The sequence below is a fragment of the Rhipicephalus microplus genome, unplaced genomic scaffold, assembly GCF_043290135.1.
Source record: "Rhipicephalus microplus isolate Deutch F79 unplaced genomic scaffold, USDA_Rmic scaffold_56, whole genome shotgun sequence".
Classification (NCBI taxonomy): Eukaryota; Metazoa; Arthropoda; class Arachnida; order Ixodida; family Ixodidae; genus Rhipicephalus; species Rhipicephalus microplus.
Window position 1 is genome coordinate 86,966 of NW_027464629.1, and position 23,981 is coordinate 110,946.

General features: G+C 46.1%; 1 protein-coding gene across 1 annotated transcript in view; it reads left to right on the forward strand.

The window, feature by feature from the left end:
• LOC142788359 (splicing factor, suppressor of white-apricot homolog) overlaps positions 1–23,981 on the forward strand; it is an 85,816-nt gene that overhangs the window by 30,628 nt on the left and 31,207 nt on the right. Inside the window, exons 7-8 of the mRNA XM_075884919.1 lie at positions 6,126–6,294; positions 14,685–14,885. Coding sequence (XP_075741034.1) covers positions 6,126–6,294; positions 14,685–14,885 — 370 coding nt within the window. The remainder of the gene's footprint in view (positions 1–6,125; positions 6,295–14,684; positions 14,886–23,981) is intronic.

Genomic DNA, 23,981 nt, shown 5'->3' on the forward strand with positions numbered 1-23,981 from the left:
CTGTTTCCTCACTTGCGCTGCACTTGTGCTTTATCTTCCATTAATCACCACAGTCTGTGTTAATCAAGAATGACAGAAAAAAATTGGTTTATGTTAGCATTGTTAGGTTGTTGCTGGTTATGTTTTTTAAAATTTAGTGCCACACAAGAAGTAGCCATTGCTTGCTGGTAAATGGACTTGTAACCTGCCTTAGATGGGTGTGGAGCTGTGCAAAGAAAGTCTGATTATTTTCTCTGCGGGCCGAACTTTTTTTAAAGGGGTCCTGCAACCCTTTTTGAGCATGGTCAGAAAACGCTGCCGATCGGTAGTAGAGGCTCCTGACAACACACGAGCCATATATTATAGCACAGCATGCGGCCTGGAATTCACAATAAATTATGAAAGTTAGCTAAAGATTCCTTTCTCTTCTCCCAACGAATGGGGGAATATGCCCAAAAATCGCACGTGAATCACCCATTTATCAGCCATTGGCTGATTTGAACATGGCGCGCTCGCTCGTTACAGAGATCGCAGTGGGAGGCCGCGACTTGTGCACATGTGCGCTTGCGATCACACCGGAAAAGCGGCGCATTCGAAGGGAAAAAAAAGAAAAAAGTGCTCAAGGCCACAAGGCTCGTGTGACATTTTTTAGTGGCCCTGCCATCCTTCCCTGCTTAGCTTCCTGCGCTTTTGTCGGGACGAGAGAAGAGAGAATGCAATTACAGCATGAGACAAACCATTTTAATTCCACTCACACTGGACGGATTCTTAAATTTCTTGCAGCGTTGAATTTGTGAGACAATAAGCTTTTCCAGTGAATTCATTTCGTGGTTACTTGAAAAAGCGTTTCAGGGCCCCTTTAAGAAGTCCAGCCCATAAGAGTTTATACAGTACATTGTGTGTTTTCTCCCATGTTTAATAATCAACGCAGTGCTATATTTTCGTTACCCCCGTAATCTACTATTTAAATCTGAATACATTCAAGGTGTTTCAAGGCATTTTACCATACAATAATTGTGAGAAAGATTGAAAGCTTGGCTAATTAGGGACTGTACCTGAACATTTTTAAAATGCCACAATGACGATGCAGATGAAAGTGTGCTTTCTCTACCCCATCAATATTTAAAATGATTTCTGCTCATGTATTTCTGTGTCCCCCCCCATGGGTGACTGATATTATCTGCCCAATCCCAGTGGAGCATGACGTGATCATCACATGGCAACTGAACTTTTGTCTGCGTAACGCACAACAGCTTGCAGCTTCCTGATCTATTCATCACATGGCACAAGCTCTTGCGAAAAATGTGGCATATTTCTCGTCTATTTAACAGCGGTGGTTTCTTCGCGTTAGTGTGGTGCGTTTCACGTTACAGTAAAACCACGTCGATAAGCTCTCATTAGGTTCATTTTTGTCCCTGTTCCATTATACAACACCAGTTCTATTTAGTTTATGCTCGTGGGTGGTATATGCATTCTTTTTTATCTTTATAGGTTAATGCATCCTCCATATTCACTTGCGTAAAGAACCCACTCGCATAATGAACCTACTGCCCCCCCCCCCCCCCATCTTGGTGTTTGAAAATAGGGGAAAAATTTTTGAATGTATATTTTTAGTGTATCTGTTCATTTTATTTCGGTATGATAGCCACTGTCATTGACAATCATAACAATATTAAATTAAGCAATTATATAACAAAATAACAATGCAATAAATGTCAAAACATAGTTTTGCAATCATGCAATCAAAATTTGAAAGTCACGGCTTTTGTGGCGAAGTGCCATCTGTTGAATGCAGGAGGAACCTCTTTGCTATTAGCGCTATACAAACATATTGGCACAAAAACAGAACAAAAACAAAAAAAACAAAGTGCATTGCCTCTAAAATGGCGGGCGTGCAGGGTAGAAACATGGCGCGCACCCGCCAGCTCGGAAGCCATGCAAAGCGCAGCCTTTCAACGCTGCGTTTTTGTTGTCGAGTTTGTCGTTGTGAACTTAGTTGGGACACCTGCTGCGCAGGGTGCGTTAGGCGGGTACGTAACTACAAGGCTGTTTACAAACAGCATGCGCTGGAGCATTGGAGCAGAGCGGCTAGAGGACATTTGGGCGTCGATCTGCGCGCTTCCATTACGGCAGAAAACAAAAAAAGCTTTGGGCTATGAAAAAAGATTTGTCGCGCATTTCACTGGCCAAAACAAGCACAGCCGTCACGCGAAATTCTCACTCTTATTACTCCCGTAACTTTTTTTCTCCCACGTAATAAACCCTCCCCCAAATTGGCTACGACTTTTCTGAAAAAACAAAAGGTGGGTTCATTACGCGAGTAAATACGGTGTAAACTGACGGTGGTTCATTGAGTTAGCATTGCCTTGTAGGGCCCACTGGGTCTTATTCAATGCATTGCATTGAATGCCTTAAAACAGTCTAATAGATAGACTGCTGAAAGATTCATGGAAGAGAAGCCATTGAATATTTAAATGGTTATAGTGGAGTTTAGCTGAGGTACACATTCACTGTTTTAATTCCTTTTAATTGGTGCTAATTAAGTCATGCCTCAAATTTTTGCAATAAGAACTTTACAAAAAAGTAAAACTAATGATTGTTTTTTCACAATTTTTTCTGCCTGCGAACATTACGGGGTTACTGACGCATGCAATGACTGACACAAGTCACCACTGAAAACAGTCCATATGTGGCATCTCCTGTGAAGCAAATTATACTGTGATCGCCTCATGCGTCCGTGATGGCTGCAAACGCACAAAGTTTAAAGCCAGTAAAAAAAAAGAAAAAAGATGTGCACAACGTTTCGGTTGGTCGGTTCGTGGGATTTAACGACGCGGTACTGGAGAGCAGGAGTTCTGGATTAATTTGTACGGACATCTCACAGCTAGGAAGCCTCCTGCAGATCATCGCCGTCATGGCCGGGATCGAACCTGCAAGTTTCAGCTCAGCAGCCAAGTGTCGAAGTCACTGAGCGACCGCAGTGGCATGGAATATCTGACGTGCATAATGTCTTGAAAACATACTCGACTGTCCACTGAAACAGCCACTTGCAAAATGATGATTGGGAAAACAAGGGTGAAAAAAAAAAGGCTACTTGTGTAATAGTTACAATTATGAGGCTGGCTGAGAAAGAAAAAGTGGCGTCCTCCTAAAGCATTGCTGGCCAAAGAAGAGTAGGTATGGCTTCCGAAAATGGAAGATTTTGCTCGCTGCCAGTCGTGGATGCTATGCAGTGGGCCACTAGTAACCACACTTGTCCAAGCCAGCAGAAAATGCAACATACCATATTTACACTATTGTAGGTCAACATAATATGTCTTAAATTGAAATCTGACGTAGGGGGTTTGATCTAGAATCGAAAACTTGTTTTGGTTGTAAAGTCTTTCCAAAAATGATACTTACACATTTTTGCAAAGCTAGCTTTTCTGCAGAGCTTTCAAGAACTGCCGTGAAGCCATGTTGCCGTGCCAGGTGTTCCACAATGCATAAAAACATTTTTTTTTTTTTTAATGAAATGTGGTTCTAGAGGGGTCGACCTACATTCGAGTCGACTTGTTGTGTAAATATGGTAGTAACTTTCAAACATTGAATGGCAAAACTCCAAACGTGCAATCTAGTCTGAAAAATTTAAGTCGAGGGTGTAAATTTATTCGAAGAATCATCTTTTAAACTGAATTAATTTCATGAGAACTTTGATGACACATTTTTGAAGTGCAAATTTGTGTAGTCATAAAAATTCATCCATGGCTATTTTTCAGTGGCACCTTTAGAAACGTAACCATGCGATTCTAATTTTATTTGTATGGGTGGTAAACTCGCATTACCGATTCATTTCACAATAACATGTGGTAAAGTTTATTGTGTTGTGGATTTCAGTTTAGTACTTATTGTTGCAATTTCAGCATGGCATAGTAGCTAACAGTCTTGTTCATAACTTGTGCTAGTAGTGAGCGAACGTTTGTGAAGTACAGTCTTCACTTGCTATACTTTTAAAAATAACCATCGAATGACTTTATTAGTGGGGTTTATTGTCTCATGATCTAATTGATGCTACAATTTTTTAATATCAAGTACGAGCAGAGTTGGAGATTTGTTGCACGCTGTACTAATTGCTCTTTTCTCTCATTCCAATGAGTGCACTGAAAGTGAAGAAAGGAGGGATTAGTTTCGTGAGAACCTTGATCAAAGAAGCTATGCCGTGCACGTGTCAAGGCCTTGACAACATTTCTCTTCTAACGTGTGGCTTATTTTCAGTGTAAAAGCGACCACACGCATGGGCATGTAGCAGCTTCCTGCGGTAGCCTCGGTAGCTATGCGGCTATCACTGCTCAAATCAGCCAATGGCCGTGAATTGAGCATATGGCACCGTCATTTGTGTACATGGCATCATTTGTACAAAAAGAGAATGATTTCTCTCTGACTTTTAGAAATAATTACAAATTCCATGTCATTTCGTGCTCTCTAATGTTGGGCTCGCATCTTCTCAGGAGCCTCGACTACCAATCTGCAGTGTGTTGTGACTATGCTGAAAAAAAAAAGTTTTTCCGAACACCTTTAAAGGGGCCCTGCAGCACTTTTTGAGACTGGTCACAACATACTACCGATTAGTAGTCGAAGCACCTGAGAGCGTGCAAGCCAAATAATATAGCGCAGCACGCTGCGCGGAATTCGCAATAAATTCTGAAAGTCAGGTAGAGATTGCTTTCTCTTTTCACAGCCATCGTATTGGCCATTGGTTGACTCTGCATGGCGTGTTCGGTCTTTACTCTGGCCACTGAGGAAGGCAGCGACTTGTCTACGCATGCGTGCGCGATTGCACTGAAAAGCCACATATTTGAAGAAGAAAAAAAGAGAGAAAAAGTGCTCAAGGTCACGAGGCACGCGTGAGCGTGACGTATTTTCTTTTACTTCCTGGGCCATTTCTCCCTGCTTAATTACCGGTTCTTTAATTGGAACAATCAAAGAGAGAGTGCAGAGTGCGATTGTAGTATAGGTCAAAGTCAAATCTTAACTCTGCTCAGGCTGGACAGATACGATTAGAAAAATTTTTGGAGTGGGGAATTCGTGAGGCAATAAGCTTGCCTAGTGAATCCATTGGATGACTACTTGAAAAGGCCCTTACTTGAAAAGGCATTGCAGGGCCTTTCAAATGAGACAGCAAAATGCAACAAACATGCATGCAGATAGAGACAACAAAGCAAGCACTTATGTTGTCTCGTCCCTCTGTTAGCATATTTGTTGTTCTTAATTAAAGGAGTGTGTCATACTGTCAAACCAACTTGCCACTCTTAAGTGTATTGCACTAACAAGAGTGACCTTCTCATCCATTCTTTCGTCTGTTTTGCTGCTCTGTGCTTTTGAGTGCTGTTGTGTATGCCTGTGCATCTTCAAGATCTCAAATCACGCTGTGTTTGCCTGCCCCAGGAGAAATACCCTGCACGAACGAAACACCGTCAAGGAGGCATTGCGTGAGTTCAGGTGACATTGTGCTCACACAAACGGGACTCTCTTGCAGGATCTTTTTTTTTTTGTCAGCTTTTTGGAATGTTTCGTTGAGCTCATGATTAGGTCCAGGTCCCAATTGAAGGGAGGCAGTGAATTGATTATTTCTCCTTTTAAAATAGTATTGTGCGTATGTTACTCCAGCTGAGATACAAGCTTATGTTAAATTTAATTAGTTTAAAGCCTTTTTTAGTAGCTAAATTAATAATATACATAGCTTATGCCAAAATGATAGCTAGGAAAACTACGGGTGTGCTTGCTCTGTTCTACTATATGTTTGCTAAACCTGAAAATATCTCTACAAGCTGTATGTCGGTAGATTATACCTTCCTGATTTGTTTCAAAAGAAAGTCGCAACTGTTATGTACAAAAGAAATGTTTGCGATGCATTTAGAGATATATCCTTTCCCCTCGATAGGTCTTATAACAATATTGTTTGCGGAATGTACAGCCTCATACTGAAATTCCCTAGAAAGATATCTTGCAAGCATGTGCTAGCTGCAAGGCAATTTCTTATCTAAAGGAAGCAAGAGTTGCCGCCCTTTAGCTTGGGCATTTTAATTCTTTGATTTTGGAATGTTTGAAGTGTCTCTAACACTGCTTGTATGTTATCTCTCTTTTTTCTGTGTTTGTCTCGTGTGCAGCCAGCGGCCGTTTCCAAGGTGTTTCTCTCTAAGGAAGGCGAGGAGAACGCATACTCGCAGCTCATCAGAAACCTCAAGCCACAGCTGGACAGCCCTTCGGGGGGTGGCTCACCGTGCGCTCCCCAGGATGTCGCAGAAGTGGCCAATCATGGCTACACTGATGGTGCAGGTGCGTGTCTGTCGCCTTAATTGTTTCGATGCAGCGTGCTCTTGTACACTAAAACCTTGCTTGTGTACAGTCGACCACATCTGAGGTAAACACCTCACCAGTATTCAGGCCGGCAAAACTAAAGCATTTTTTTTTTTTTGAGAGAGAAGTATTCTTTGCGGGATGCGCAATCGTCATGCCGACAAGCACAGTAATAATTTTTCTAGTGGCGTCTTAAACATCACCTTCTATGAGGGCTTGATGTGGCTCACCTCAGATGTGGATGTTTCTGCATTTAATAGGGGACGTAGCAATGGAAATTGTAAATTTGGTCAAAATGTTCGGTTTTTCAATTAATTTTTTTCTGTAATCCTGAGACCATGTTTTACATCACAGTGTGCTTTTAGATCAAAATAAGTATTAGAAGTTGAGAAACAAGCATTTTACTGGTTGGCTGTCGTCAGAAGCTATGTGAAAAGTAGGCATAGCAAAATGCAAATTCGCAGCTTTTCCTTGGCGAAGTGCCACTATATTGGCATCATCATAAAGAGGACATATTGGAGCTCAAGATAGCCACAAAGATGCATTTCTCCAATGAAAAATAAAGCCAGCTTCTTTTCGAGTTCCAGCACGTTAAAGAACCCCTGGTGGTCGAAATTTCCGGAGCCCTCCACTACGGCGTCTCTCATAATCATATGGTGGTTTTGGGACGTTAAACCCCACATATCTATCAATCTTTTCGAGTTCCAATTTATCAGCTTCTAGCTCCAATTTTTTTTTCTCTATTTTTACAGGTTTCATTTTTTGAGTAGTTCCCGTCAGTCATCCCAGTGCCATTTCGCAACAAATTCAGCTATAGCCATTTTGTTTCTTGCACTTGGATTCTGAGGCATCAATGAGTGCCTTAAAGCTGTCCATATTAATGTGCACATCGTACAGACTTTTGTAATTGGCTTTTTGTAAAAGTTGTTAGTAAGACAATGTCCAGAACATTTTAGAAAAAAAGTTGTGTGCTCACCTAAATATTAAAAATAAACCAATAGCATTACTGTGCAAAAGGGACCCTTGTAAATATCCTTATGCAGAAATTTTGACAAACTTGTGTCTAATTAGCAAATTAATTTTGGGGTGACGATGAGAGTCTATCAAGTGTTGTAACTCACAAGTTATGTTAGATAGCTCGAAAGCGATTTCAGTCATGATATCAGCCCAACAATTGGCATCTGCATGCCAAATTTCATCCCTTTAGTTTCATAAATAACAGAGATAATTTTCGTTGCCACGTCCCCCCTTAACCACCGTGGTTAGATGACCCTGTAAATAACTGCTCTGGTAGGATGACCCTGTACATAACTGCAGTGGAAGGATGAGCCGGTACATAACCGCCGTGGTAGGACGACCCCAAACATAACTGCCGTATAAACCAATAGCATTATGGCACAAATCGGATCCTTGTAAATATCCTTATGCAAATTTTTGACAAACTTGTGTCTAATTAGGTGACAGAGTCTATCAAGTGTTGTAACTCAGAAGTTATATTAGATAGCCCAAAAGTGATTTCAGTTATGATATCAGCACAACAATTGACATCTGCATGCCAAATTTCATTCCTTTAGCTTCATGAAGAACAAAGATAATTTTCATTGCCACGTCCCCCCTTAACCACTGTGGTTAGACGACCTTGTAGATAACCGCCGTGGTAGGACGACCGCTTACATAACTGCCGTGGTAAGGCGCCACTGTACATAACCACTGTGGTTGGATGACACTGTACGTAAACGCTCTGGTAAGACCCCATACATCACCGCTGTGGTAGGACAACTCTGTATATATCCGCCATGGTTGAACAACCATGTACATAACGGCTGCTGTGGCAAGACGACTCTCTACATAAAGCCTTAATCACACAAAAAACCAGATCGCGACTTGTGCCGGCAAATTGCGTACTGTGTCACCATATACCGTATTTACTCGCGTAGTCCTCGCACTCGCATAATTCTCGCAACCCCACTTCGCCCAAGAAAAATAAGATTTCTTTTTTTCCTCGAGTAATTATCGCACCCTGAAAACTGCCGCAATAATGTTGTCTGCTCGTTCCAGTCACTGATGATGATAGCGCGCACCATCTGGCACCATCTCTTAAGCATCAAGCGTACTGTTGCATGCAGATTTAATTCAATCCAATCCAAGCCGAAGTGGCCAGTGCGCATTGCGGCGTACTTTGTATGCTGTGTCGGTAATCTTGGCACGTTATGGGGTGATACTGAAGCTACACCGCTGCTTCAAGTTGCAAGTGATAGATCATGCACTAAACGACGGCAACAGGGCCACCAGTAGGCCCTTCGGAGTCTACGAGTTTTGTGTTCAGTACTGGTGACGGCAGCTGAGAGTCACCAAAACGCGTTGGGCCCGCCGTGTGCCTAAAACTGGGATTAATGCTAAACTTTATTTCTTCAGAAGGAAACTGTGGGCGATTCTGTTAAATAGCCATCAGCCCAATACCTACGTCCTACGCTTACCTTTTGAGGGCTCCTGTTGAGAGACGAACGCTACCGCTACGCCCGCAACGGCCACAAGCTTTGCATATAATAGTATTTTGATTCTCAACTATTTGCTTCCACTCTTTGTGTCTCAAATAAATCTTGCCTTGTGTTGAACCTCTGCTTTTATTGTTGAGGTAAGTTCTAATCAGTACTTTTTAAAGTTTGCTGTAAGTTGCTGGTGTGAGAATCCCGATTTGCGGCCACTTTGTTTTCTTTTTCGCTCGGTACGTTTAAGTGAAAAGTTTTCCCCACGTAATTTTCGCACCCCCCAACTTAGCAGCAGTTTTGCGACAAAAAAAGTGCGAGGATTATGCGTGTAAATACGGTACGTCAGCCATTCCCACTTCGGTCTGCACTGACCAATTCGTGACACGACAAAAACCCAAATCACTGTTGGGATCCCTCAGGGAGCAAAGCTGAAATCCTCGCTTGTAGCGTGAATTCTCTCCTGTCGTGTTAATGCTGGCTGCGGAGGGATCTGCCCGCCGCGGTGGTCTAGTGGCTAAGGCACTCGGCTGCTGACCCGCAGGGCGCGGGTTCGAATCCCGGCTGCGGCGGCTGCATTTCCGATGGAGGCGGAAATGTTGTAGGCCCGTGTGCTCAGATTTGGGTGCACGTTAAAGAACCCCAGGTGGTCTAAATTTCCGGAGCCCTCCACTACGGCGTCTCTCATAATCATAGAGTGGTTTTGGGACGTTAAACCCCACATATCAATCAATGGGGAGGGATCTGTATTACGTCACGTGTCTGGCAACTGAACTGTCTGCAGTCTAGTCCGTCGTATGTTAACCGCCATGGCAGGGTGACCCTGTATTAGCCGCCATGTTAGAATGACCCCGTACCAGTCTTGTGTGAGGATTCAAGTGCTTCGAAAATACAAACGGATACTAAGTATTCGAATTTGCTTTGATTTGAATTTAATTTATTTGAAATGTTGAAGTGTTCGAAATTAATAAATAGGCATATTATTTCGGATGTTGCCTGTAACTGTAATTTCATGACAGTGGAGGCGTGGTAAGCTGTGAAAGCACTTATATAAAGGTTTACAGTCAAACCCCACTACAACGAACGCTGCTTCACTAAAATTTCCGTTACAACAAAAAATTCTCAGGGCCCTGTCAGCAGTTCATAGGAGCCAATGCATAAATATTCTCAGCACATGTGATGGCAGTGACGGCTCTATAGAAGAACGGCTACAAGAAGCAGTAAACAAAGTGGATAGGCTTGTGCGAATAATGAATTTTAGGTTCGAACCGAGTTCGAAGCAAATGGTGATTTTGATTGAATGATTTTGAATAGAATTTTAATAATATGTATGACATAAAGAAAGGAACATTTAATATGATGTAATAACCTGCACATTATTGCTTTTGATTTGAAGTAGGAGCTCTATGCAAATTCCTTTTTTTTTTTTTGTAAAGGAAGTCGAAACAACCTTGAGGAGTAGTTTCGGTAGAATGGGATCGATAACCTCTAAGATACTTAATGTCTTAAAATTTATTATACTTGGAGAACATATGCTGTCATAACCAGCTTAATAAAATAAAGAATTTGTTAAAAAATAAAGAATTGATTTGAGGGTAACATGTTCTTTTAAAGGGACCCTGCAACACTTTTTCAAGTAACCATGGAGCCAGTAAACATGCTTGTTGCCTCACAAATTTACTGCGGTGAGGTTTATAGAATCAGTTCAGTACGAGCAGAGTTCCAAAAATTTTTCGCACGCTGCAACTGCACTCTCTCTTCTTGTTCCGACAAAATTGCTGGAAGTTAAGCAGGGAGGAATGGCACGGCAAAAGAAAATACAACGCATGCACATCGTGACCTTGAGCACCTTTTTTTTTTTTCGAATACACGGATTTTCAGTGCAATCGTGCACCTACTCGTGGACAAACGGCGGTCTCCTGCGGCAGCTCCAGTAATGACGAGCGCGCGTTGTTCAAATCAGCCAGTGGCTGTGACCAGAGCCGTATATTCCTTCTTGGCTTTGACAAGTGATTTTTAGGCTTGTAGTGTCATTTGCCAAGAAAAAAAAGGCAATTTTCAGCTTTGAAAATTTATTTTGAATTACAGGCCGCGTGCTGCCCTGTAATATTTGTCTCCGTGTTCTTGGTAGCCTCGACTACCGATCGGCAGCATTTTCTGACCATGTTCAGCAAGTGTTGCAGGGCCCCTTTAAATTTGAAGGGGGTTTCGCGGCAAAGTGAATTTTCCCTTGATAGGTACTTTCATGGCTTAGCATTAATACACTGCAGTGAAACCACCTTTACAGGCAATGACATGTGGATTATTATACATCTATTCGTTCATTGCGAATACTTCCAATATTCGACAATTTAAATTCGAATTGAAGCGCATTCGAATACTGAACTATTTGTTTGAATATTCGAAGCATTTGAATATTTGTGCAAGCCTGGTAGTGGAACAATACCTACATAGAACAGAGCTCACTTGTTCGAATTCCTCTTATACTGCCCCACACTCAGAAGCAGACCACCCAAACAGTAAAGTCCAACAACCTCATATACAGACATTACCCAAAGACGGCAGATGGACGCGTTGTACCGACAGTCAATATAATACGGGTTTCAGGTGGTTGAAAGCAAAGGCACAAATGGTGAGGCAATTCTCAAATTAGAAGCTAAAGTTGTGCAAACGATGCAACTCATTGAAAGAATAAGTAACAAACATCAGGGCATGAAGGAATGTAGTATTCTTCGGCTTATCCACTCCTTTGTGCTCAGCCACATTACTTATGTCGCTGCCTACCACTGATGGTACGCGGTGGAAAAAACCAAACTCAACGGGCTCATCAGAAGAGTTTATAAACAGGCGTTAAGGCTTCGACAAAATAGTAGCACGAAACTCCTTCTTTAACTAGGCCTTCATAAAACGCTTGAAGAAATAATTGAAGCGCAACAGATCTCACAGTATGAGTGCTTGAGCAATACGAAAGAATGTTTCCAAATTGACGACAGTCTCAGCATTTCTTCACACAGCATGGTATCAAATACGCATACCTTGCGAAATTCGCTCTAAACTCATAATACCATCATTGCCAAAGAACATGCACCCTGAGCACAACAAAGGTAAAAGAATCGGTAGAGCCAAAGCTATGCTCTAAACTTTTCAATGCAATGAGGAGGCGGTCTTCATTGATGCAGCGCGCTATCGGAACTATCGCCATTTTGTTGCTGCGGTTCTAGAGAACCACATGCACAAATGCATAACCAACGCTTCAATCAACGCAAATCATGTGGATACGGCAGAGAAGGTTGCTATCGCGCTCGCCATAGCTCATACCAATGCCCAGTGTATTATCAGTGACTCACAAGCATATGGTAGGATCTCTCCAGTGGCATTGAAAGTTCTTACTAAAAGCAAAAGCCGTTCTGACGACGAAAGTACATGCATCCTCTGGTTGCCCGCCAACACACCTATCGATCACACAAGGCCTCACGTTCTGAGCTACCGAGCTACGTCCGTGTTGCATATGGTAGGATCTCTCCAGTGGCATTGAAAGTTCTTACTAAAAGCAAAAGCCGTTCTGACGACGAAAGCGCATGCATCCTCTGGTTGCCCGCCAACACACCTATCGATCACACAAGGCCTCACGTTCTGAGCTACCGAGCTACGTCCGTGGTTGACACCACCCATACGGACTCTCTTGGGGAGGAGTGGCAAGATAGACTTACCAAATTCAACAACATTACCCAACACTGTAGACTTCAACTAAGGGAATACTACCCGCCTCACCCCAAGCCCAACAGGGCCCAGTTCGTTCAGTGGCGGCAATTACAAACTGGCACCTACACTAATTCTGTAATTAAAAAACCCACTTACCCTGATTTGTATACAGTCGCCGACCGATTCTTCAGACCTGGCGAGGACCGAAAAAAAGTCCGAAAAATTGAACAGTCCAAAAAATTCACTTTTGTCAGAAATATAAGCTTTATTGCATCAGGCAGGCTTAAAAAAGTCCATGATTCTGCCTGCGTCATACTACGCTTGGAAGCAATTTGGTTCCCCTATATTTGCGCCAGGTGACATCGTCACCGTAAATGCTCAACAAAAACGTCACCGTGGTGCCAATCTCTGCTGCCGATAGCTGCGGCCAATCATCGTCGTCATCATCTGAACCGCTCACCGGCTGTGGCACAACTTGGCAAAGAATTTCTTCACCTGTGAGCTCCACGCACGAAATCGTCATCGTTCGCACGAGTGAAGTCTTTAAATATGGAGTTTTAGAATAACGTTTGCGGGCGTTGCCGGTATAGCGGACACATTATGAGTTCTAGAATAGCGTTTGCTCCTCCTAGGGAAAGGTCTAGGGACATTCGCCCCGACCACAATCGCAAATGCACGGAAGCTACACACAACACTTCGTGGGCTGCGATTGTCGCACACTATTTCAAGTTTTCTGCGGGCAGGCCCCGAACGGCGACTCGCGTTACGACACACGCGCAGTGGCAGTGACGGCACCGAAGGGCTCACGGTGCGCTATTCTAAAACTCCCTAATGTCATTGTGGCAGGCACATTCACTCCACTACTGCGCAGCTCCGCCTCCTTCCTGTACAGTGCGATGACGACAGTGCTGACCACTACGGCTGACTGAAGACGAAAAAATGGTCCCGTGCCGCGTTTACTAAGCAGGCACGGCCTCGGAAGCTTGAAATATGACATTTGCTTTCCAATCTTGGAGGCAGGAAAGCCATTTTAAAATTAAGGCACTAAGTTTAGTCAAGCCGGCAGAAAATTCAACACGGCAGCGTCCATGCGGGTTCGTGGTGTGCCTCAAAACAAGTGATTTAGTCCAAAAAATTCAACTTTAGGGGGAGGAATTCGTCCGGAAAATCAGCCGAAAAAATGCTTCCAGCAAGTCTGAATTTTCGGAGTCCGAAGAATCTGTGAGCGACTGTATGTAGTAATAGGGCCACACTAGCACATATTCTCAGGGAATGTCCAGCACTAATTGTCAATATGAGAGATGCGGCCTCCATTGAAGACCTTCTGAAGCGTTGGCGGACGGCGCTGCTCAGCTCAAGACTAGATAATCAACACTGGGGATCCAGCAGGCCAAGGAAGCTGCTGAGAGACATGGTCTCTCGGCCAACTCCTAGGTGAAATCCCAGTTCGGTAACCTGCAGGAAGTGAATAAAGTTGTTCACTCACTCAAAACGAGCACTTTTTAATCTGCCATTCCACTTCAACGAAATTTGACTATGCAATTCTAGGCTAAGGTATTTATTGCCACGCAGTTCACACAATCTTGAACATTTTGATGCATTTTCAGAACATGAAAATGTGTAGACGAAGTCTAAAACACTCGATGGCACCATCAGAAACTGCCGCCACGGTGTACAGAAAAGATCAGTCAGAAGGGTAATAGTTGGAAGGGTACTAGAGAAGATCAAACAGTCAGGAAAGCACCAGTTGTCGGTTTGCGGGACTGAAGCGGATGAATGTAGGGATGTGCGTATTATGGGAGGAAAAAAAATCTAAATTTTCACTTCTGAAGTTGGGGTCCCACCACGGTAGTCCAGTGGCTAAAGTACTCGGCTTCTGACCCGCAGGTCGCGGTATCAAATCACGGCTGCTGCGGCAGCATTTCTGTTGGAGGCGGAAATGTTGTAGGCCCGTGTGCTCAGATTTGGGTGCACATTAAAAAACCCCAGGTGGTCGAAATTTCCAGAGCCCTCCTCTACGGCATCTCTCATAATCATATGGTGGTTTTGGGACATTAAACCCCACATATCAACTACTGAAGTTGGGGGTGCATTTATACTTGTATATTTGCACACTCTTAAAGGCATGCTGCGACCCCTTTGACGTGGTCGGCGATCTTTCAAATTTTGTCATTCATGCAGGCTATGAAGGTTACGGAGCACCCGAAGACTGTTCAGTGCCACCTCCACCTCCAGGCCTGGAGCCCATCCTCCTTCCAACAGAAGCTGTGCTTACAGGATATGCGATACCACCACCCCCAGATGTGCAGCCAATCATTGACAAGATGGCCGTCTATGTAGCCAAAAATGGGGAGGATTTTGAGACCATCGTCAAGAGCAAAGGTGCGTGCGTTCTCTTTTTACGTGTTAGTGTGATCACAGGGTTTGGCTAGCTATAAAATTCGTGAAGCCTACCTTGTATGCTATTGTTACTCTTAAGGGGAGACGCGGGTCGAAAAGTCGCGTTTTTTTTCCAAATTTCACCTTTTCTGTTTTTTGTTGCTTTATCATCTTTATACATTATATTTTGACATCTGAAAATATCACAGCGAAATAAGCATCAGAAGTCAGTGAAAAACGCGTCTGAGTGAGCGGCAGTGACGCGCGGCATCACGAAATTTACACAAAACGGGCTGCTGTTCGCGTGCTCGCGGGGCCGCGAAGAGAGCTGTCCGCCATATTGCGGCCGCTGGCTCGTGTAGAGTTGTCCTTACTCTCCGCGATCCCGGTTCTTGAAGTCTCGTACGTTCACGAAAAATCTAAAAAAAAAGCAACAAAAACAGTCTTTTCCCGCCGTTTCAAACCGCGCGCCACTAACGCAGGGCCGCCATTGGCTGACAGCACCCGTGTTTTCTTGCCGTAGTTCGCTTCACTGTTTTCTGGAGTTATTTTTCGCTGTTTTCGTGCGATGGCAAGCCCGAAAAAGGCCGTTGCCGACCATCGGAAATACAGAAGTAAGAACAAGTTCAGAGGGAAGCGGCGGAGGACGTACAAGAAAGCCACCGCCAACGAAAATGTCCGCGACGGGCCAGCGGCCGGTAGGCCTAACATCGACCACGGCAACGTCGACCATGGCAACTGCGACGACGAGATCAACGCTGCAGTGAATTTTGTGAGTGCATCGCAGAAAAAGATCGCGTTATTCGAAAACGACGTCAGGCCGAATGCCGATCGTGCCGAAAGCGTAGTGCTGTGCGAGTTGGGTGCATTGACGGCCGTCGTCGCAGGCGCGGCATGCCCCGTTTGTCACGAGAGTAAACTCGCAGTTCGGGCACCGAATAAAAAGCGGAAAGGCCTTTCGGCGTTTCTGGAGCTACACTGCGAGAATGCGGAGTGCTCGGAGAGCATCCTTTCGTCCGCGTACTCGTCGAAGCGGGTCGCGTCAGATGGCGGCCGCGGTGCAAGCAGAAGCTACGACAGCGGGAGTTCGCGTGACGCCTTTGCCGTGAACCTGAAAGTGGTGCTTGCAGCGCGTGCCGTCGGTATCGGGCATGAGCAACTTTCACGATTTTGTGCAGTAGTTGGATTGCCAAACCCTATGCACCATAAGACCTTCCATGCTATCGGCAAAAAGATTCACAGTGCGGCAGTGAAGGCTGTCTGTGAAAACATGCAAAGGGCACGCAGCGTCACCAAAGAGGTGGCTGGTAACAGTGACGTGCCAGTCATGTTTGACGGCACATGGCAAAAAAGAGGCCACAAAAGCCACAATGGTGTGGGAACTGTAGTGTCCTTGGACACTGGTTTGTGCCTGGACTATGAAGTGCTTTCCAACTTCTGCCTGGCGTGCAGTTTGCATAACGACATGGGAGGCGATGAAGAAACATGGCAGGCGTTTCATCATCCCGTTTGTGAGAAGAATTGCGACTGTTCTTCGCATGCCATGGAGGCCGAAGCTGCAGTGCGCATTTGGCAGAGGACTGTGGACTATGAGACACCCCTGCGGTTCACCATCTTCCTAAGCGATGGAGACAGCAAGGCCTACAACGGGGTCTGTGATGCCAACGTGTACCCTGACACTCCAATTGAAAAAGAGGAGTGCACCAACCACGTGGCGAAACGTCTGGGCACCGGCCTGCGGAAGCTGCCAACGCCACTTCCACGAGGGGAGAAGCTGAAGGAGACCACCATCCAGAAGCTTCAAACTTACTTTCAGGTGGCCATTGTGAACAATCGGGGAAATGTCCACAAGATGTACACTGCCATATGGGCCTCATGTTTGCACTCGTGCTCAACAGACGGTGCTGGAAGTCACAAGTTCTGTCCTGCAGGCCCAGACTCGTGGTGCAAGCACCGACGTGCTGAGGCGCAGGGCCAGCCTGCACCGTGCCACACCCCCCTCCTGACCAAGGCCCAGGGTTTGGCAGTCCTCCCAATCTACAAGCGTCTCACAGATGCGAAGCTGCTTGCCCGGTGCCTCCACGGCAAGACACAGAACGCGGCCGAGTCCCTGAACAGCAAAATATGGCTGCTGTGTCCAAAGACCCGGTTTGCTTCCCGGACTGCTGTGGAAACAGCCACAGCCATTGCAGTCCTGTGGTTCAACCGGGGCCACGCGAGCTTTGAAAAGGTGCTGGAAGAGCTTGGGGTGCTTCCTTCGGAGGCCCTGGTTACCCTCAGCGACCGCCGAGACAGCATGCGCATGCACAAGATGAATGTGCGTCAGACCGCTGAGGCGAGGGCACACCGTCGCAGTGCAGCCAAGAGGGCCCGGGTGGAAGAGTCCTGCCGCACCAGCCGGGAAGGGAAAACCTACGGTGCTGGAGAGTTTTAGACAACTGATATTCCCTCTGGACATGTGTGTATGTGTTCAGCACAAGTTTCGTGCTACTGCGTTTTTCATTTTTGTAAATACAGACTTTCAAACTTTCAAACGCGTTTTTCTCATTTCGCAATTTTGGCCAATTTGCATTTTTTGCGGGAAGTGTTTCGGGCACTTAGAATGGTCATACGACGACGAAATTTGGCACACACATTGAGGAGAGTGCGTAGGGTGCCGATATCTACTTGAATCAGCACAACCTATCAGCTGTAAATATCTATTAATAAATTTAATGGTGGTCGAGTGGAAAAAAAAGGGTACTTTGCTACACAGATGTTTTTTTCATAGTTTCAAAGTTGGAGCACAATTTCTAGCTAGATATCGGCACTCTATGGCTAATAGGGAGCAAAAGGAGCCATTGAACAACTCTCTGCATGAACATTTAGTATGCGCGAAAGTTCCCGGAAAACTTATCAAGTTTCACCATTACTTGAAACACAACTCCCAAACTATTGCACTTATGTAAAAACTGATTACAGATTTGGAATCAGGAGGAAAAACTGCATCAGTGGTCCAATTTCTGAAGCTCTAAGTTGAATAACAAAAAAAAAGTGCTTTCGAGGAGCGTCTCCCCTTAAAGGGCCAGTAAACAACCCCAAGCTCAAGAAATTGTTGTAAAGAGAGATATGTGCACATTTACTTCGTGAACACGCTGCCACAAAAATTTTGCGAATACGTGCTATATTAAGGAAGTTACAGGGCCTAGAACATCGCTTCCAGCTAGTTTCAAATTTTCACTCGGTCTCGCCACCCTTCTCCTACGTAGGAAGCGGAAGGCGTGGCCCGTCGTCGTGACTCTGCCCAGTTCGGCAATATGGCAAGACGTCAGCGATTTACGTCATCGGCGAACTCGATCAGTCGCAAAGCACTTCCGCTTGCTGCAATGCCTGGTTTAATTCCATTTACCTGGTGCCGATGCTTCTCTGCAGCCCAGACGATTGACTTGCAGTCGACATTTTTAAGGGGGGATACTACACCTTCCAAAAACTCTTTTATTTTTGCGAGTACCTCAGTCAAATTTGGAGAGCCTATGTAGATTTTACTGCTGATTTCAAAAATCTAATTCTTTTTTTGCTGTGAGAATTAGTTTTAAAGATATAATGAACTGCGACTTTCTCAATTAAGGCCTAATTAGCTAATTAACTGTAACTTGGATATTGATGTGCAACCTATAGAACCAATTCGGTATGTTCACAGTGTGCAATAAAGTATAAATCATTGTTCTGGGCTATTTCGAAGCAAAGTTGTGGGATGTTGAATATAACATGAAAAATTTCCCCATCTACACTTGAAACAAAAGATCCATTTAGAGAATTTTTTCCAAAAATTATTACAATAAAACTTACTTTACGACACATCCCCTGCATTTATCTTCGAAACAAAAAAGAAATCGTAATGATAACCCAGATAGAACAAGAGATATTGCTCCGGCATAATGGGAAGCACATGAAAATTGTCGTTTTGAGAAATCGAGAAAAAACGTGGGCACACATTTTTATTGCAGAAGATGCAACAAGACAACCTCAAAACGCACCAGAAGCATAGTCTGAATGCATTCTGTGCTCATGCCTCCTCTGCACTAGCTTCCGGAGTTCCAATGAGGCTGTTCTTTTCTTGTTGGAGACAATGCTGCGACGATGGTCTTTTTCTCTCGCTCTCCTGGCACCAGTACTTGTCGCATTCATGTCCATTTCACCTAAGATTGCCGTTGCAGAATTCAAATTGCCCGTGTTGAAGCGCAGCACTGCTTCTGCAACAGCTGCTTCAAGGGGAGACGCAGGTCGAAAAGTCGCGTTTTTTTTCCAAATTTCACCTTTTCTGTTTTTTGTTGCTTTATCATCTTTATACATTATATTTTGACATCTGAAAATATCACAGCGAAATAAGCATCAGAAGTCAGTGAAAAACGCGTCTGAGTGAGCGGCAGTGACGCGCAGCATCACGAAATTTACACAAAACGGGCTGCTGTTCGCGTGCTCGCGGGGCCGCGAAGAGAGCTGTCCGCCATATTGCGGCCGCTGGCTCGTGTAGAGTTGTCCTTACTCTCCACGATCCCGGTTCTTGAAGTCTCGTACGTTCACGAAAAATCTAAAAAAAAAGCAACAAAAACAGTCTTTTCCCGCCGTTTCAAACCGCGCGCCACTAACGCAGGGCCGCCATTGGCTGACAGCACCCGTGTTTTCTTGCCGTAGTTCGCTTCACTGTTTTCCGGAGTTATTTTTCGCTGTTTTCGTGCGATGGCAAGCCCGAAAAAGGCCGTTGCCGACCATCGGAAATACAGAAGTAAGAACAAGTTCAGAGGGAAGCGGCGGAGGACGTACAAGAAAGCCACCGCCAACGAAAATGTCCGCGACGGGCCAGCGGCCGGTAGGCCTAACATCGACCACGGCAACGTCGACCATGGCAACTGCGACGACGAGATCAACGCTGCAGTGAATTTTGTGAGTGCATCGCAGAAAAAGATCGCGTTATTCGAAAACGACGTCAGGCCGAATGCCGATCGTGCCGAAAGCGTAGTGCTGTGCGAGTTGGGTGCATTGACGGCCGTCGTCGCAGGCGCGGCATGCCCCGTTTGTCACGAGAGTAAACTCGCAGTTCGGGCACCGAATAAAAAGCGGAAAGGCCTTTCGGCGTTTCTGGAGCTACACTGCGAGAATGCGGAGTGCTCGGAGAGCATCCTTTCGTCCGCGTACTCGTCGAAGCGGGTCGCGTCAGATGGCGGCCGCGGTGCAAGCAGAAGCTACGACAGCGGGAGTTCGCGTGACGCCTTTGCCGTGAACCTGAAAGTGGTGCTTGCAGCGCGTGCCGTCGGTATCGGGCATGAGCAACTTTCACGATTTTGTGCAGTAGTTGGATTGCCAAACCCTATGCACCATAAGACCTTCCATGCTATCGGCAAAAAGATTCACAGTGCGGCAGTGAAGGCTGTCTGTGAAAACATGCAAAGGGCACGCAGCGTCACCAAAGAGGTGGCTGGTAACAGTGACGTGCCAGTCATGTTTGACGGCACATGGCAAAAAAGAGGCCACAAAAGCCACAATGGTGTGGGAACTGTAGTGTCCTTGGACACTGGTTTGTGCCTGGACTATGAAGTGCTTTCCAACTTCTGCCTGGCGTGCAGTTTGCATAACGACATGGGAGGCGATGAAGAAACATGGCAGGCGTTTCATCATCCCGTTTGTGAGAAGAATTGCGACTGTTCTTCGCATGCCATGGAGGCCGAAGCTGCAGTGCGCATTTGGCAGAGGACTGTGGACTATGAGACACCCCTGCGGTTCACCATCTTCCTAAGCGATGGAGACAGCAAGGCCTACAACGGGGTCTGTGATGCCAACGTGTACCCTGACACTCCAATTGAAAAAGAGGAGTGCACCAACCACGTGGCGAAACGTCTGGGCACCGGCCTGCGGAAGCTGCCAACGCCACTTCCACGAGGGGAGAAGCTGAAGGAGACCACCATCCAGAAGCTTCAAACTTACTTTCAGGTGGCCATTGTGAACAATCGGGGAAATGTCCACAAGATGTACACTGCCATATGGGCCTCATGTTTGCACTCGTGCTCAACAGACGGTGCTGGAAGTCACAAGTTCTGTCCTGCAGGCCCAGACTCGTGGTGCAAGCACCGACGTGCTGAGGCGCAGGGCCAGCCTGCACCGTGCCACACCCCCCTCCTGACCAAGGCCCAGGGTTTGGCAGTCCTCCCAATCTACAAGCGTCTCACAGATGCGAAGCTGCTTGCCCGGTGCCTCCACGGCAAGACACAGAACGCGGCCGAGTCCCTGAACAGCAAAATATGGCTGCTGTGTCCAAAGACCCGGTTTGCTTCCCGGACTGCTGTGGAAACAGCCACAGCCATTGCAGTCCTGTGGTTCAACCGGGGCCACGCGAGCTTTGAAAAGGTGCTGGAAGAGCTTGGGGTGCTTCCTTCGGAGGCCCTGGTTACCCTCAGCGACCGCCGAGACAGCATGCGCATGCACAAGATGAATGTGCGTCAGATTGCTGAGGCGAGGGCACACCGTCGCAGTGCAGCCAAGAGGGCCCGGGTGGAAGAGTCCTGCCGCACCAGCCGGGAAGGGAAAACCTACGGTGCTGGAGAGTTTTAGACAACTGATATTCCCTCTGGACATGTGTGTATGTGTTCAGCACAAGTTTCGTGCTACTGCGTTTTTCATTTTTGTAAATACAGACTTTCAAACTTTCAAACGCGTTTTTCTCATTTCGCAATTTTGGCCAATTTGCATTTTTTGCGGGAAGTGTTTCGGGCACTTAGAATGGTCATACGACGACGAAATTTGGCACACACATTGAGGAGAGTGCGTAGGGTGCCGATATCTACTTGAATCAGCACAACCTATCAGCTGTAAATATCTATTAATAAATTTAATGGTGGTCGAGTGGAAAAAAAAGGGTACTTTGCTACACAGATGTTTTTTTCATAGTTTCAAAGTTGGAGCACAATTTCTAGCTAGATATCGGCACTCTATGGCTAATAGGGAGCAAAAGGAGCCATTGAACAACTCTCTGCATGAACATTTAGTATGCGCGAAAGTTCCCGGAAAACTTATCAAGTTTCACCATTACTTGAAACACAACTCCCAAACTATTGCACTTATGTAAAAACTGATTACAGATTTGGAATCAGGAGGAAAAACTGCATCAGTGGTCCAATTTCTGAAGCTCTAAGTTGAATAACAAAAAAAAAGTGCTTTCGAGGAGCGTCTCCCCTTCAACAGCGAACAGGGACGCATGGTGCTCCTTGGGGGCCAAACTCCAGATTACCGAATGTAGGCTCTCGTTGGAGTTCTGCGTTTTGCCGCGTTCGCACCTCTGAAGCAGGGCTCTTTCCGAAAGCCGGGTATAAACCGGTAGTAATGCCTCTGCCACGTCTTTCGGTAGATTGTAGGCATGCCTGGGGTCGGGCTCACCCTTTGCTTTTGCGGCATTGTGCCGACACCATGAAGTTTCACCAGCTCGGCACAGACTGTGGTCCGAGCATTCATCAGTGGAGGTGACGTGGGGGTATGTGGCCATCACAGCCTTTTGCATCTCGCCCATGTCACCTTCATGCGATTTCAGAGCCCGGCCATAATATGTGCTCAGCCTGGTGATCAGCTCACCTGTGAGCCTGCCTTTCCCACCAAGGCCTCTTTTCCCATCGCACTTTTGTTTCTGCACCAGGTTTCTCAATGCGGTGCCCATCCGTTTCTGTACATGATTAATACAGTCTTCCTTCTGCACGTCAATGTAACCATACACCTTGGCGTCTTGTATGGCGCAAAATGTCCTAGAGTCTCCATCGGACAGCATAGTTGTGTAGCGCAGGCCATGGCGTTCAAGCGACCTCTGAAATAGAATTAGAGCCGCCTCCACTTCCATTTGCCCCGCTTTGCTGTTCGTATTTTTTTGGCATTTGTGGTTAGCCTTCCATTCTTGATAGCCCTCACTACTAGGCTTTGGGCCCACCTCGCAGCCTAGGCAAAAGTTGGAAAGAACGACGTAGTCCAACACGTAGCCACTAAATAATTCGATAACTGTGCCCACGCCGATGTGGGAAGAATGGCCTCGCGTCTTCCACGTGCCGTCGTAGCTAACGGCAATGTTGCCCCGGTGGCCGAAGCACAAGTCATCATAAATTGTTCTAACCTTTTCCGCACATTCGCTCATAGCGGACTCAGCCGCTCGCGTTGCAGCGGGTGCCAGCGTGTTCTTCAAGTGCCGCTGAAACGTCTTGTGGTGCATACCGCGGTGTGAGATGCCCATTGTTGCGAAAATATCGTTCATTTTCGTTTGGCCGTTGCCGGTAGCCACCATCGCCCTCGAAGCGAGAAGATTTACTTCAAACGGATTGCACGTTTTCGTGCCGTTCGCGCGGGGCGAAGTCCATTCATTCGCGATCTCGTCGCACCTTTCACACTGCACTAGCACTTTCACGGCAAGTCCGTAGTCCCGATCCCCTCTGACGATCGTAGCCGGTCAGTGGCAGGCTTTGCAACACAAGGCACCCATTATCGCGTTTAGGATATCTAGATGCATAAGCAGATAAGGAGCAGCGTGGTCCGAGTCCTGTGCGGTTGCCTCGCTACAACTCGCGGTGAAAAAGTCAATTTTCCGTGCAGTTGCTGGCGCCGATGAAAGCCGGTCGAGCGTCGCTTTCTCCCGGGCATGATTTTCTTCAACTTCGGCGTTTGTCACCACCTTGGCGTCGATTCGTAGTCGTCCGGAGTTCGCTTCACCGTCATCGTCGTCGGAGGCAACGCGCTCGGTCGCACCATCGCTGAACGGCCGCGGAGCGTCGACACATCGTTCGTCGGAGTCAACCAAGGGCTCTGATGACTTCGTAGACTTTCTCCCACGACCTTTGCGTTTCCTGCGACCAAATGCGTGCACGGTCCGATACTTTTTTGCGTTTCCAGGCATGGCGATACGATCAGAAGCTTCAGAGTGCTCTGCCGATTTCGAGGCGTCACAGCAGTAACCCTTTCAAAATGGCGTCGGGTCGCGTATGCAGGCGCAAGCCGCGAGCTTCCAGCCAACCGGAAAGCGCCATTTCAGTCACGTGCGCCGTTTAGCCAATGGCAGTGAGCGCGGCTCTTCGTCTTTGAGGCCCCGTTTTTCGA